Here is a 14,324-nt window from a genome sequence, read left to right as displayed (position 1 = left end):
TTGAGGATCTTGTGTTGTGGTTTTTCCCAGTAGCGACAAAAGCAAACATGTCATCAGTCACACAAATGAAAAAAAATATTAATTATGTATTAATTAACAGAATATTTTTGTCTGCTTTTTAAATGAAAAAGCAGTTGTTTTTTTTAATTTAATATCTGCCCATCTACATTCTGCATTCTGGATGAGGCTCACTATTTTGACATGACATGGCATTGTGTTTAACATAATAGTAAAGTTAAAACAAGATATTTACAATTTAGTGTATAATATGTAAATACCATACATACCATACTTTGTAGTATGTATGGTAGGAAATAATTTGCTCAATTAATTTCAGCTATCAATTTATCAAGTAATGCTCATTTCTACCATATCTAGACAAAAGAAAGCTGCTGACAAAATTCACATAATTCACAAATTGGCAAGCATCAAACAACGTGCAGTATACATTGGTTTTCTGATATAGAATGGTGTATATTTATTTCTGTAACATGTTCCAGCGTACAGTTGCACAAATTGACAACATTATGGCTTAATATGCAAGCAAGTCTTAACTGGAGTCAGGTGAGTTTCAGTTTATATTACAGCCTCGTCTTCAGTTTCAAAACAACAGTTCACATTTTTAGAGAATAAACAATGCAAGACACAAACTGAACAAGTGATCTCCTTACAGGAGACAACTGTAAAAACCTGTCATAAGCAGTTTTGAGCTGCTTTTTACTGTGTCAATTTGTTGCAATTTATCAGCGTAGACATAACCATAATGGGTAATAATTTTTCCATTTTCTTTGCTTAATAACCCAAATGTTTGCCCCTTTTCTTCATTGCTATGTTTGACTTTTTGTGTTTTTTTGAGATGCCAACAATGTCTGTATTTTTTTTATCATAGAACAAAATGAAAACAAAGAGATTCTTTTGATGACTAAAAATGTTAACATCATATAATTTTATAAAACAGGCACATCCTGGGTTTCAGCACACCTGGTTTTTTGTTTCAATTTGTAATTATATTGTGACTAAAGATTCAGTAAAATTACACTGATAGATTAAGATTTTAAAAGATCTTAAATTAATTGTAGTGCGCTTTTAATTTGCCTGAAGTCGTTGCGAACATTTGTTTCACTTTATTATGTTTTAGCTGTTTGGTCATAGGCAGACTACGTTGACAAGTCATTTCTATTAACAAGGTTAAAGTGTGAAAAACTCATTTACAAAGAAGACAGATCAAAACACTATTGAATTACTATTTCTATGTCTTTAAAAGAAATAAAATGAAGTACCTGATTTAAGAAAAAACAATTTAAGATGGAAAGAAGCTAATATGAGTGATATCTCATTTAATTATTGCAGAACTAGTTTGACTAAACATAACTGGCTTTCGCAAATGAATATTTTACATCACTCACTGAAAGATTGGTAATTAGTGTTCTTCCCAGACTCTGAATAATTAAGCTTACACAAATACTGATGGTGAGCATATACAGTAATGGTTAAAAAAAGGACACCCTTGATAAGTTTGAGGATATGCATGTTTAAAATTTTAACCTCAAGTGTACAAAAACCACACACCATATCATTATTTATTAAACAAAGATGAAGTCCAAATGAAAATGTTTCTGAAAAATTAAGTTCATCTCAAAAAAACTAGAATTTAATTAGGGTGTGCTTTTTTCACAGTTACACGACCTAATTCTAGAGGAAAATACATGAAAGGCACGGTCTTTAAGACTATCCGTTAAACCGCAAACAATTTTTCTTTTGAAATCCTTCTGAAGTTTTCTTGGGCCAATAGTAATGTCTACCATTTATATGAACCCACTTACACTTTATACACCTCTTAAATTGATTTACACACTTTTGGGGACAGGTTGCCATTCTTATTTAGACACTTTTCAAAATAAAATTAAGAAACTCTGAAGAGAGAAACGGTTGTTTTACTGAAGATTTCATTGACAGCCATGGGAGTTTCAGAGTTGACATGGTCCACTTTAGAGAAACTGAATTTTTTTTATTCATAACCCTGGTATTTTTACCTCTTTTAGGCTGGGTTCCAGTGTTAATTAATGTTTTAGACAATAAATAACACAACCATCTACCCTAACAACCAATGATGTATTCCTGATTTACAACATCTTTGTCGTTACAGTTATATGAATTTGAGATGGATCTCTACCAATGGCAGAAACCTGAGCCAAACCGAAAATAATGAGCAGTAAAATGTAAATCCTTCAAAGAACTGAATATATAATAATTTTATTCCAAATGTTTATTTACCTACATGAAGCTTCAGTGCACCGCTGGTGCAAAGGTAATCCACAACGAGATGATGAGATTTCAGGTAAAAGAAGTCTACTTTAAGGGACCTTTGTGTGTATTTCTCTTTGTGTCTGCTACAAACACACACACACACACACGCACACACACCCTCATGCAGCTCCGTTATTGTTCTCTGGTTGCTAAGTTACACCAGGGGGCAAAACAGGCTGTTTTTATTTGACCGTATTGTGCCTGATGCAACTTTTTGTGGTTTCTCTGCTCACCCCTGCTTCACAATGAGTCAAGACTATCACAGACATGATGCAAACACCCGGCTCGCCAGGCAAATCAACTGAGATGGAGAAAAAAACAAATCCTGGAGACGTCTGGAGAGAACTGACCCAAATCTAGAGTTACTGCACGAGAGCAAATATGGAGCCAAACTCTAGCAGGTCAGACAACATTTGACGAGGCTTAATTTAAATTGATTTATTTATTTAATGAAGCAAGAGTTGCATGTCGTATTAGCTATTGCATATGAGTCGCTAAAACAGACATCCACATACACTCTAAAGAGACGCCATAACCATACATATTTTGCTCCCTCTCACAATAAATTAGGCTAAACTTTTCCTGTTTGGCATGAGTTAGGATAACAATAGGCTTTCTAAAGCCTGGGATATTTTGGAAGTTTTTAAAACCTCTTCACATTTAGACGTTTACATAAATTGACCTAATGTTTAGTAAAATTTCATTTTAAACTGAACCATATGCTGTATCAAACATTTCTGAATAACTTTAAGCCTCTTAAATAACGTGCTGAAATTTAGGCTCAATTATCTTGTCTTTAACAGAGTCAGGTATGCAGGACGTCATTCCCACTCACTTTTTTCAGTGCAGGCCAAACAATTTCTTTAATATTAAGATGAGGACTTTGTGATAGCTACTACAAAACAATTACTTTTGATGGTGTTTGATTGACGCTAGCTTTTGCTTAATATGGATGTTTTGCATAAATATGTTTATCACCCAGACACACATCCAGCCTCCGCCCTGAATTGGAAGATGGCTAGACATTCCCAGGTTTTGATACTTGTGTGAAAAGGTGGATATGGCACCTTCAGTCATCAGGAAATTGTTCCCATGGATGGACCAAAAATTGTGATAGTGTATGATTTGGTGTTTCCCATGCATTTTGTCTTATATCCATGATGTTAAGAAAAGGAAGCAGTGTGTTTGAGGTGTCTCTAAAGGTGTGCCTTCAATTACATAAAATTATGTAAGTTAACTTATTAGAAGTTTGGAAAGCCATGACAACATCATCTGACCTGTATATATACAGTATAGATACATGTAGATATATATATATAGATAGATAGATAGATAGATAGATAGATAGATAGATAGATAGATAGATAGATAGATATCACAAAGACAAAAAGTAAAAAAAAAAAAAAGACTAAGGATCATTTTAAATAGTGTATATAAATATTTGTCTTCAATTTTAAATCTGTTTTATCCCCAAGTGAATTTACTTACTTTGACTGAAACTACAGAATAAACAACTGCATTGAGACAGGCTTGAGTTATGCTTTGAACGTTGTTGGACTGAAATAAATGTGATAACTAAGAACTGGTTCCAGGGAAACCTCATCAGACATTCTCACAATCCTCACATATGATGGGAGGACTGTCACCAGAATCAACGTTGCCACACAAACAGGCAGCAGATATGGAGACCCCGGTAAGTTTTCCTTTAATTCTTTGTTTAAGAAATCTTATTTGGTAAATAAGTGTACATTTTTAAAGATGCTTAGTATTTTTTCTGTCTGCAGACTTTGTGCCAAAATATGCTTTGCCTGAGAAGAAAGAAGATTATGACAGTTCAGAGCAGAGAGCTGACGATGAGGTATTCAGATTTGTAAAATATGTCTCCCTGCGAATGTCACTGACAGAGTCAAAGATTTGCTTGGACATCCTGAGCCGGAGAGGGTTTTTCTGACACTGACTCATTAATCTAACAAGTAAATAATACTTTGTAGAGAGCCAATAGAAAAAAAAACCTTGGCATAATTGCCCTATCTGAAATATTTTGGTATTGTTTAGAGACATTTCCTTCTTTTGCCAAAGTAAAAGTGAACTTGAGTTTTCACAGCCTTGTCACATTGTAAGTTTTATGTTTTGAAAGCTGATATGACATGGTATCCAGAGACAAGCGGTTTCACGGTTCTGATTTATTCATGAAGCACAAGTTAAAGGCCTCAAAGAATTTAATAAATTATGAAGAGTCTTTGTTTTTTCCTTTCACTTCAGAGTGAGTTGAAGATATCCCCAGATAATGAAATGTTGGATTTGCACAGCAAGGGAACTCCCCACTCTCCTACAGCCTGCCAAGAAGGAACAGTAGAGACCTTAACTAATCTTGACAAGGTATAGAAGAAAATGTCACTTATAAACTCCTCATTTTCCTTTTCTGGTTTAAATATGAATCCATTTGTGGAACAGGCAATTAACTCAGATTTGTTTTGTGACAAATTAGGCCTTTCATCACTTATTCATCTTCAAAAGAACAGTAAGAAATTGAATTAGATTTTTTATATTTGATTTGCAATTGCATAGTAACAGTTCCATGTAAAAGTATTTATAGCTGTTAACTTTTTCACATTTTGGGATATTACAATAAAAAAAAATGAATGTTTAATTTTGTATGTATATCATCAAAACCAAATTGTGGGAAAATTGCAAAGGAGAAAGAAAATTACTTTTGTTTTCCCTTTGAACCAATTTCTGAAAATCATCTTTCATTTCTATTTGACCCTCTTTAAATAAAATAAAATTCAATCCAACTTATGCTGCCTGATGCCATCTCCAAAATTGTTAGCCTTTTGATAAGCTGATAGAACAAATGTCAGAGAAAGGTAGTTATTTTACAAAATATTGATTCAGACGGACTGAATATGTCACACATGTCAGATTTAATTTGCAAAAAAGCAACTAAAATCACTACTCATTTATCTTCCATTTCACAGATATGTGCTACTTTGTGTAGTACGGAGGTATTTTTGATGCAAAAGTATTTGTGTCTTGCGACTTTTAGTTTGAAGTCAGAGAGAAAAAGCCTGTAGTTTTGTAATTGTAGATTTTTTTAGTCTTTCACAAATACAAAACAATAGCTACAGTCCTTCAAATTCTTAATTACAAGTACACAAATTGTATTCTTTGAGTCACACTTTTAAAAAATCTTACACTTGTAGACAGAGCTGTGAAGCAAGATTTGAATCAAGTGGAGTAGAGTAGGAAGGACATGGCAGAGGCTAGCTTTGCACCATTTGTCAAGCTGAAAGTGGAGCAAAACATTTTGTGTCTTGTGGTAATATGTATGCTGAATTAACACCATGCTAGTACGGAGGTATTTTTGCTCAGAGAACAGCCAGCAGTTAAAAAAAAACCCTCCAGTGACCAGTGTTCTTATAGCCTACAGTGCTGAGCTAAAAAAGGTGAGACAGTGCAGCTCAGGCCACTGTTGACATGGAGGCTCACTCATGTTAAAAGGAACAAAAGCTGCTGTCGGTGTGTGCAACTTGGAACTGAACAGATTTTTAAAACAAAGGGGAAAAACAGTCAACAGTATTAAAATCAACAACACCTGACTTTTTATCCCTTCAGACAGATGAAATAAAACTGTCATATATACAGCAGAATATATATTATTGTAAGGTATTACAAGAAATGAGTAGAATCTCTAAAAATCCCAGACCTGCTATTTCAAACCTCTTAGCATTTTGTCCGTGCTTGCAGCTCCAAGGGATGGGGATGTCAGTTAGTCAATTACTTGCTCCAATCTGAAATGTTTTAAAAGTCAACAGACCAGGCAGACTTTAAAGATCTCCTGCATTTGCTCCGATATCACCTTTACAAAAGTAAAATTTGAACTTCACATTAAATTATTTACACTGTCGTAGTTAAAAGGAGAGAAGTTGCCTTTGCTTTGTTAAAGTTTCTGTCTCACAGTCTATTTTAGGAACAAATGTGGTTAAATTAACAACATTCCTTTCACCCTCAGCTCTACTTTAAGCTGAAATGGTATGTCAGATACATTTTTTAAGAAAAAAAAATCCTTTTCATTAATACTGCTGAGACTGTCAATGTGCCCAGTTTCAGTATTTAGGTCACACTGAGCCCAGTAACAGCTTCAGAGTCCAGAACCCAGACAGCTATTTGAGTATTTATATTTTATTTTATTCATGACTTGGCACATTTAGAACTCCAGAGTTCAGGTATTCTAGGATGAGTATTAAATGCCGACCGGAATAAATCAGAATAAAGTTACAGATGAAACTGCATTCAAAAGATGGAAAAGGGGTGGACTGGCTATTTATACACATTTAACCAAACTAGTAAGATTATTCTTAAAACTGAACAGACACTATTTGTAAAACACAACAATAAGACAAGTTTGTATCAATATAATGTATTAAATAAGATTAAATTGTGGAAACACAAACTTTCAACATCATTATCTGTGAACTTTACAGTGCGGAACAAACTACTGTGCTAATATTCTGTAATTAAATTTTCAGAATAAAAAAAATAATTAAAAACGCTGAAGAAAAGAAATCTTGAAATTTGAACCTGGAAAACAAGAATTTTGAAGAGTTAATTTATTGGATGACAAATCTTTTTGTTGTCAGTCACATTAGTTCATATCAAGTGGACACATCATGCTTTTAAATCCTTCATTAGGATGTTGCTAGAGGGTGACGCCTAATCAGAATCAAACAAATGCTCCATGTTGCATTATAATAAAAAATCAAATGAAATTATACATAGATTTTATTCAGACATCTAATTTATGCACTACTGGTGAATGTATGAACCTCTCCTGAACTTGAGCTAAATGTAAGTTCCTACTGGCCTCAGAGCCAAGAGTGGACCCTAACCAACCACAAAATCTGCTTGTGCCTTTGGCCAGCCTTGACTGACGTTTTGCATGAAAACAGAATTTAGAATATTTATATAATTTTTTATTATTAGTTTTTCTGCAGCAAAAATGCCTCATGAAACTCCACTGCAAAATCACAAAATTTCAGCGCGTATTTTTGGTGTAATTTCAAGCGCAAATATCTTAGTACACTTAAGAGTAAGACTAAATTAACTTACAAGTAACTTTTCACAAAGAAACACTAAATTGTTTTAAGTAAATAATCGCTTAATATTGAATAAAATACCAGTTCCAAGTGAAAAAAAATTGCCAGTTGAGCTACTACTCTTTCATCAATATTAAGAAATGAACAACTTCACACAAGCTCTTATGTCTTGCTTAAAAGTGACCTGTAAGTTAATTCTGTATTATTTCAAGAGTACCAAGATATTTGCACTAGAAACTAGATCCTAAGTTCTTGGTGAGATTTTGTTGGTTTTTTTTCCAGGGAGAGTCAGATGGAGAGTCAGAAAAAGAGGAAGATCAAAGGTCAGTACACACCCCCCAGGAGCATGAGCTGCAGTCAAAAGAGGATTCAAATGAAGCAGGTTGCACATACTCTGGATCATATTGCAAGCAAATTAAGGTTTTACCATCATTTCCTTTAATTCATCTGTGTTGTGAAATCTTTAACATTACAGGACAAGTAGAAGTTTATGACATCTCAAGTGATTTTTCGGATTACGATTGGTTCACCACAGAAATGGTGACATGGGAGGATGAAACAGAAATAAGCTACAACAGCATCTTCTCTTTCAATGTGAGGAAGGAGAGACTAAAGGTGATGTCACATGTTAAATGTTCAAATCGCAGTAAAAATGTGTAAAAAACCTTCAGGTGAATTTATCTGTTGTAGCACTAGCACAATCTCACACTAACAAACCTTGAATGGATGGTATTATGCATTTTCTAGGTACTTGGTGGTATTGTATATACACTTGGCTGTGCAGCAGCACTTGAAGGTTGCTTGAAACAACAACAACAGGTTGCTTGAAACACTTATAAACAACCTTCAGTTGTTATAAAAATGCTGCATGTAGCAAAGATGACTTACAAGAAATTTGACTTTGTAGTTTCAAGCCTTGAAATTGGGTTTGTCTCTTTAAGAAGCTCCTGCTCTTTTTTACTCTGTCTTCAGCACGTCATCACAATAATGGTTCTCGTTAACAACCATTCTTAAGGGCATTGCGCTGAGTAGTAGTTCATATGATAAGGTCAGCAGACTAACAGTTCCACCAGGTGTTTGCTAATTGCTGCTGCCGCTAGTCTGCGGGAGCTGAGTGGGGGGGAGGGTTGCTCTGTCAGGGTTGGGTGGAAATGGCAAGCTTTGTGAAATAGGCAGTGCTTTGTAGGAACAAGCATATAGGCTGCCATGTGAGATGGGTTAGTAGTTAGACATTCTGATCAATCTAAACGTAGAGTACAAAATTAAGAAACGTGTTATTTGCATTTACCTTAAAGAGATTGTTAGGAGTACAAACAATTGTGGTACTGGTGGGGTTATAAGTAGATGTGTACTTGTTAACAGGATTTTATAATACACTCAAATGAGATCTCTTACTGCTCCTGTTCTATGCATCTCCAACTGAACATTAATTTAAACTTTGGTTTGTCGCACAGCTGTATAAATGTGGACAAATTAAGAATAAGTGAAAATTCCCTCTTTGCATCAACAGGAGTTGCCGCTTGTCAGACGCTACAAAAATGGCAAAATATTCATTTTGGTCTTTCAAGATGGAACTGGACATGTGTGGTATCCTCTCACGTGAGGCCTGATGATAAATTATCGCTTTGATACGAGTAGAACGTTGTTTCCTTAATCATGCTGGAAAGCTATCCATCGGGAAGACTTGCCATCCTCGTGGCAACATCGCATTCAACCAACTCGTCTTGTGTGGTGGTTCTGGAGAATGAAATCGATGAGCCACCGATTAAGGCGCTTTTTACCAGCAGAGAGCAGACCTGCTTTCATGAGAATGGCAACATTTGGTAAGATTTTCTATTTTATTTGCAGAAAAATCTGCCTCCATGAATGACTAAAATCTTTCAAGTGATTCCCTTTCTACGCTAGGGTTAATCTTACTTCAAGAGGAGGTACGTTGTTCAGTGAGACGGGAGATCTGAAGAAACACTGGAAGTGGCAGGAGAATGAGCAACATGTTCATGCTCCCCCCTGCCAGCCCATGCACCTCACCCTAAGCCCTTTCCTTAAAGTCCACATCAAATCCCAGGAAGATATCAGCATCCTTTTCAACTCCAATAAACACAGCGTGGAGGTCCACAAAGTGGCTAGTGTGAACGTAAGTTATTGCGTGACCCCAATTTCAGACCTAAATCACCCCTTCTGCTTTTGCATTTTTTATTTATTTTTTTTTGCTTTTTGTAGGCGAAACATGTCAGAAAGAAAACAGCGTCAGTGGCTGAGTCGCTTCAGTCTTATCTGAGGCAGAAGAGTCCAGAGATCAAGGCGCTGCTCCAGAACCTCCAGTCCCTCGTCACCGATCAAAGCAGCGCAACTCCGTCGAAGGTCAGCCCTCATCCTGCAGATGGAGAGGCAGCAGCTGCCAGTGAAACGGCAACACTCTGCCAACAAGACCCCCCATAGCGGACAATGTCCTTCAATAGGATTTTCTCATTTGTGTGAAGAGACTTGAGCCGTGGCGTCCCTTGAATTTGAATTTAACGACTAAGTGCTTTTTAGAAATAAAGCCAAGTAACATTAATAACCTCTTCTTTTATTACCATAAATAGAAGACCTCTACAAACCAATTTACATGGGACAAACCAAAGCAAAGAGTACACTGATGACACATCCATTCTTCATGTAAGAGCAAAATATTATACTGTGTGAGAGTAAATGCTGAATTTACCAAGTTATAAAAGAAGTATAAAAACACAAGTTTTCAGTTTTGCTTTCCAAATGTGCAACTAAACAACAAAAACATTCAAAATGGAGGTTGTAGGTGAGAAGGTTGGTGAAAACATCCGTCTCTGCTTTGATTAGAGAGAACAAACTTGTCAGACCTGACTCACCCATAGTACAGGTCATCATTTGGCTACACAGACGGAGACCAACAATGCCTTGCAAAAGGATGAATACTCCTTCACCTTCTTCACATTTTTTCACCTTGTAACAACAAACTTCGGGGCTTTAAACAGATTTTATGCACCAACAGAATTCTGTTCAATTGTGAAGTAGAAGGAAAAGACATTAACATGCTTTGCAAGAATAAATCTGAAATGTATGACAAGCATTTATTTTCCCTTTGTAATTTCGACAAGTAGTGCTCGTCTAGATACTGATATTTTCACCCATTTTTTCTGTACAAAGTAGTTCAAGCTGAATCAAGAGCATCTGTGAACAGTTCTTTTTGAATTTAAAGTTTTTTGAAATTTTAGATTATACATTGGATTTAGTTCCAGTAACATATGAAGATGTTTGTTCTTAGCTATTCTACCATAGTCCAGGCTAGATGTTCAAGGTTGTTGTTCTGCTGGAAGACGGACCTCTGCCTTCCCTCTCGGGTCTTCCCACAGCAAGATGCTGCAACCACTATGAGTCGTGGTAGAGATTGAATATTTAGGATATTTTGCATGTAGTGAAAAAACTGTTGTTGCTCTCATTTAAAACACAATAGCTTATACAGATTTGGTGCATCCCTACCAGGTCTTATAACAAACTATACAGGACTTCTGTTGGTGTTTTTGCAACTCCTCTGTAAATGACAGAGTTATGAAGCAGGTGATAGATTCTCCAGCTAAATGATGGATTTCACAGCGTTTTACCATTTAAAAAAAATAAAATATGCAAGTTATATATCATTGTTCCCTCCACTTCAGTGATGCACTTCCTTGTCTCAGTCTACAAAATATTTGAAGGTCAGTAGTTGCCATGTGATGAATGTGAAAATGTTTAAAGGGTATTAATATTTCTGCAAAGCATTGTATAAAGACTTTTGCATGGAAAAATAAAGAAATAAAATATTTTTGCAGCATTTTCCTTCCAAACCAAAGAAGGGAACTGGGCATATGACTGTGACTTACTGACCATCAGTTGCTAACTGACTTTAATAAGTCCGTCATGTTCTCGTTTTTAAATCCATACCCCATCTTTATATTACCACCAAAACTGGTCCATATTAAGAGTTGCAACAGTAATAAACCCACCACTGTAAGTAGGAGTAACCCTAAGACCCTAATTCTTGCGCAATAGGCTGACTTTGAAAAGTCCTTCTCCTATGTGGAGTTCAACATGAGTACCCAAACCTTCGTCTGATACATATATTTTTTTAAATCATCCATCCAGCACTCCCGTCCCAGCAGGTAGCACAGATGCAGGGTCTTTTCTGGTCATTCCGCCCCCTCAACCTTCCAGTCATGACTGAAGCGCCGGCTTCACGCTGCCATCGAGAGGGTGCATCGATTCACCGAACATTACTTATTCACAGACAGCAGCAGGTTAATCTGAAATAAAGCCGTGGAAAGTGATGAGCGCTCGCTGGGCCTGAGCTGATGCACTTTATTAAATGTATCTTTCCTGAAGTTGGCTTGAAGCACTTTTAGAAGCTGGAGCATCATTATTTAAAATATCTAAAACCCCTAAAGGCTGTGCTAATCCCACAGAGCTGTACCTGCTCCATAGATGGACATGCAATGATTTGAAGGTCTTCTCCACTGTATTCCTCCTGAAGCGAAGTGTGCAGTCTTTGGAAAACCTGCTGGATGTTATTCTGTGTGAAAAAAAGGGAAAAAAAAAACATCCCATTACTGAGAGCTGGAGGGAAATTAAACCACATTTCCATCTGGCCTCTGTCCCCTTACTATCCCTGTTTCCATGTCAACCAGTGAATTTTGTTTCTCTCATTCAGCCTCACCTGGCACCTTGATGAACAGTACACAGGCAGCACAAATATTTCTCTATTAAGAGTTCAATCACACTGACAAAATTTTTGGCGAGGGGTTCCATCTCTGTGCCACATTAAAACAAAAACAGTTATCCTGAGAGTCGACGGCAAACAAAGAGCTGCTGTCGCCGTCTCTCCAAAAATTCAACTACTGTCCTCTTATCTCAGCAGCTAATTTCCACGAATGAATGGATGAACAAGAACACGAATAAGACCTAACATTATAAGAGGTTTGTTTACATGACAGCAAAATTTGCACAATAACAGAATTATATAGTGCCAGTAAATACTTCAAAAACACTCAGAATTAATGTCATAATAATTTGTGTGCTCTTAATGATACATTTAAACAGTTCTTTTTTTTCCCCCACAACCATGCTAAATAATATCTTTATAGACTAGGCATAAAGACTTGTCTACATAGAATGCCCAAGATGGAATATATTCTGGGTTTTATATAACCCGCAGAGACCGTGCGTCAAAATTACTCATACAGGCTTAATTATAGAAATACATCATTACAAACATTTGAATGAATGTCCTTGAGGAAGGTGTAGAGAAACCACACGTTTTGTAGCAATCATCAACCTTCTAGCCCACATTTGACCATGTTTCTTATCAAATCTGTTGAGTTAATTTAAATTAGCTGGATTGCTGACATGTTCCTGACTTTTAAGCAGAGTCCATAACTTTGAGGTTAAGTGCTTCCAGGCGGGGTGCTGTGGTGGCACAGGGGCAAAGCACAACCCATGTATCGAGTCCTTAGTCCTCGTGCCGGTGGTCGCAGGTTCGATTCACGGCCTGGCAACAAATAAAGGCCACTAGAGCCAACAAATCCTTTAAAAAAATAATAATAATTAAAAAAAAGTGCTTCCAGAGGCTTAATGTTATCCTGCTTCTTCTAGTCAAAGACCAATGTTCCTGTTAAGAACCATTGTTCTGTTGGAAACCCCAGTTGTGTCCAAGTTCCATGCTTGTGTTCAAACCCATAGTAAAATAGAGGCGCCACCTCCATGGCCTCCTTGACGCCTACAGACATACCTCATGTTACTGTGTCAGAATAGCTGTTTGTCTTACCTGACTAAAGCTTTCTGCATTGACCCGTTTATGACAAGATTGAAGGTGTCGATTTAAGAGGAGGTACTTTTTTTATTCTTGGTCAGCTTACTCTTAAATCAAAATCAAATCAAGATCTTAGTCCACACTGATGTAAAACTAATTTTATTGTGGACAGTGAAAGTGTTGTTCTAGTATCTCATAGGCTTGCACCTTTGTGGTTCCTGGATTTACCCTGATCCCTCTGACCACATGCCAATCTTCCATAGGTAAAATTTTGGACACAAAGGTGATAGACTGTATTATATATTCTGTCTTATGCAATAACAAACCATGCCCTCAGCATGATTCTGCCAAGACCGTGCTTCAACGGTTGCGTTGTTTCCTTAGGTTAGAAAGCCTCACTGTGAGTCCCTCCATAGATAATTGTTGCCATTTCTGTAACAATTGTTTCTTCAGACAAGAAATAAGTATACTTGTTTCTGTACAGCAGAAGGCATTTAGTTTGCCAATGTGGGCAAGTGTAAATTGCAGTGAAGCTTAAGAGTTAAATTCAGATCAGATGCATCCTTTCTGGTCAGCGTTCATTAGTTCATCCTGATGTGAAACATGATGCTCTATAAACAGTGATCCATCTTAAGATTCATAGACTTTCCTTTCTTAGTTCAATGATGCCTATGAAGCAGGATAAAGGAGGAGGCATTTTGGGAGCAAAGTGATGCATCTTATCAGTTGATGTGCATCAACTGGTGCGTTTAACACACTTAAGATGCTTTGCATTGAAGTGCTTGCAGAAAAAAAAAAGAAAAAAGAAATCACTGGACTCCAGCTTTGGATAGTCCAATGTGAAGCGTCACTGCTTCTGAACAAAACAGGTTCAGAAAGGATCGCTGGGCGCTCTGCCTCATAGCCTTGGGTGCTGAGAAGAGACGAGACGCAGCCAAAGTGGATTGTTTGATGGAAAAGAATGGGGCACATTTTTTTGGCAGATGACTGACACAGCTGATCTGTGTTGTCGTTAATAGTAATGTTCTAGAATGGCTCCAACCTCAATTGATTTTGTTTAAACGCCAAGGCTATCCCTGGAAACCAACTTGTTTTGAATAAGTGTGGCCAATCACTTGAAC

At 36.6% G+C, this 14,324-nt stretch overlaps 2 protein-coding genes across 3 annotated transcripts in view; one reads left to right on the top strand and one right to left on the bottom strand.

Annotated features, from left to right (window-relative positions):
• Positions 1–452: 452 nt before the first annotated feature.
• LOC114148241 (glutamate-rich protein 6-like) lies at positions 453–10,908 on the top strand. Of its 2 annotated transcripts, XM_028023381.1 has the most exons (10): positions 453–2,708; positions 3,900–4,000; positions 4,092–4,165; positions 4,570–4,686; positions 7,686–7,785; positions 7,879–8,018; positions 8,914–8,990; positions 9,071–9,226; positions 9,309–9,537; positions 9,624–10,908. In XM_028023381.1, the coding sequence occupies exons 1-10, from the start codon at positions 2,689–2,691 to the stop codon at positions 9,840–9,842; spliced, it is 1,233 nt and encodes a 410-aa protein (XP_027879182.1). In that variant the 5' UTR covers positions 453–2,688; the 3' UTR covers positions 9,843–10,908. The 2 variants fall into 2 exon arrangements, with proteins under 2 accessions (XP_027879182.1, XP_027879181.1); XM_028023380.1 differs by having other exon boundaries at positions 7,686–8,018.
• cog3 (component of oligomeric golgi complex 3) overlaps positions 9,952–14,324 on the bottom strand; it is a 19,361-nt gene continuing 14,988 nt past the window's right edge. The window contains exons 22-23 of the mRNA XM_028023379.1: positions 11,869–11,967; positions 9,952–11,701 (exon numbers count right to left, since the gene is read on the bottom strand). Of these exons, the coding sequence (XP_027879180.1) occupies positions 11,672–11,701; positions 11,869–11,967 (129 nt within the window). The 3' untranslated portion in view covers positions 9,952–11,671. The remainder of the gene's footprint in view (positions 11,702–11,868; positions 11,968–14,324) is intronic.

Source organism: Xiphophorus couchianus, chromosome 7, assembly GCF_001444195.1.
Source record: "Xiphophorus couchianus chromosome 7, X_couchianus-1.0, whole genome shotgun sequence".
Classification (NCBI taxonomy): domain Eukaryota; kingdom Metazoa; phylum Chordata; class Actinopteri; order Cyprinodontiformes; family Poeciliidae; genus Xiphophorus; species Xiphophorus couchianus.
The sequence above is the reverse complement of the archived record's forward strand: the minus strand, read 5'-3'. Positions and strand labels throughout refer to the sequence as shown.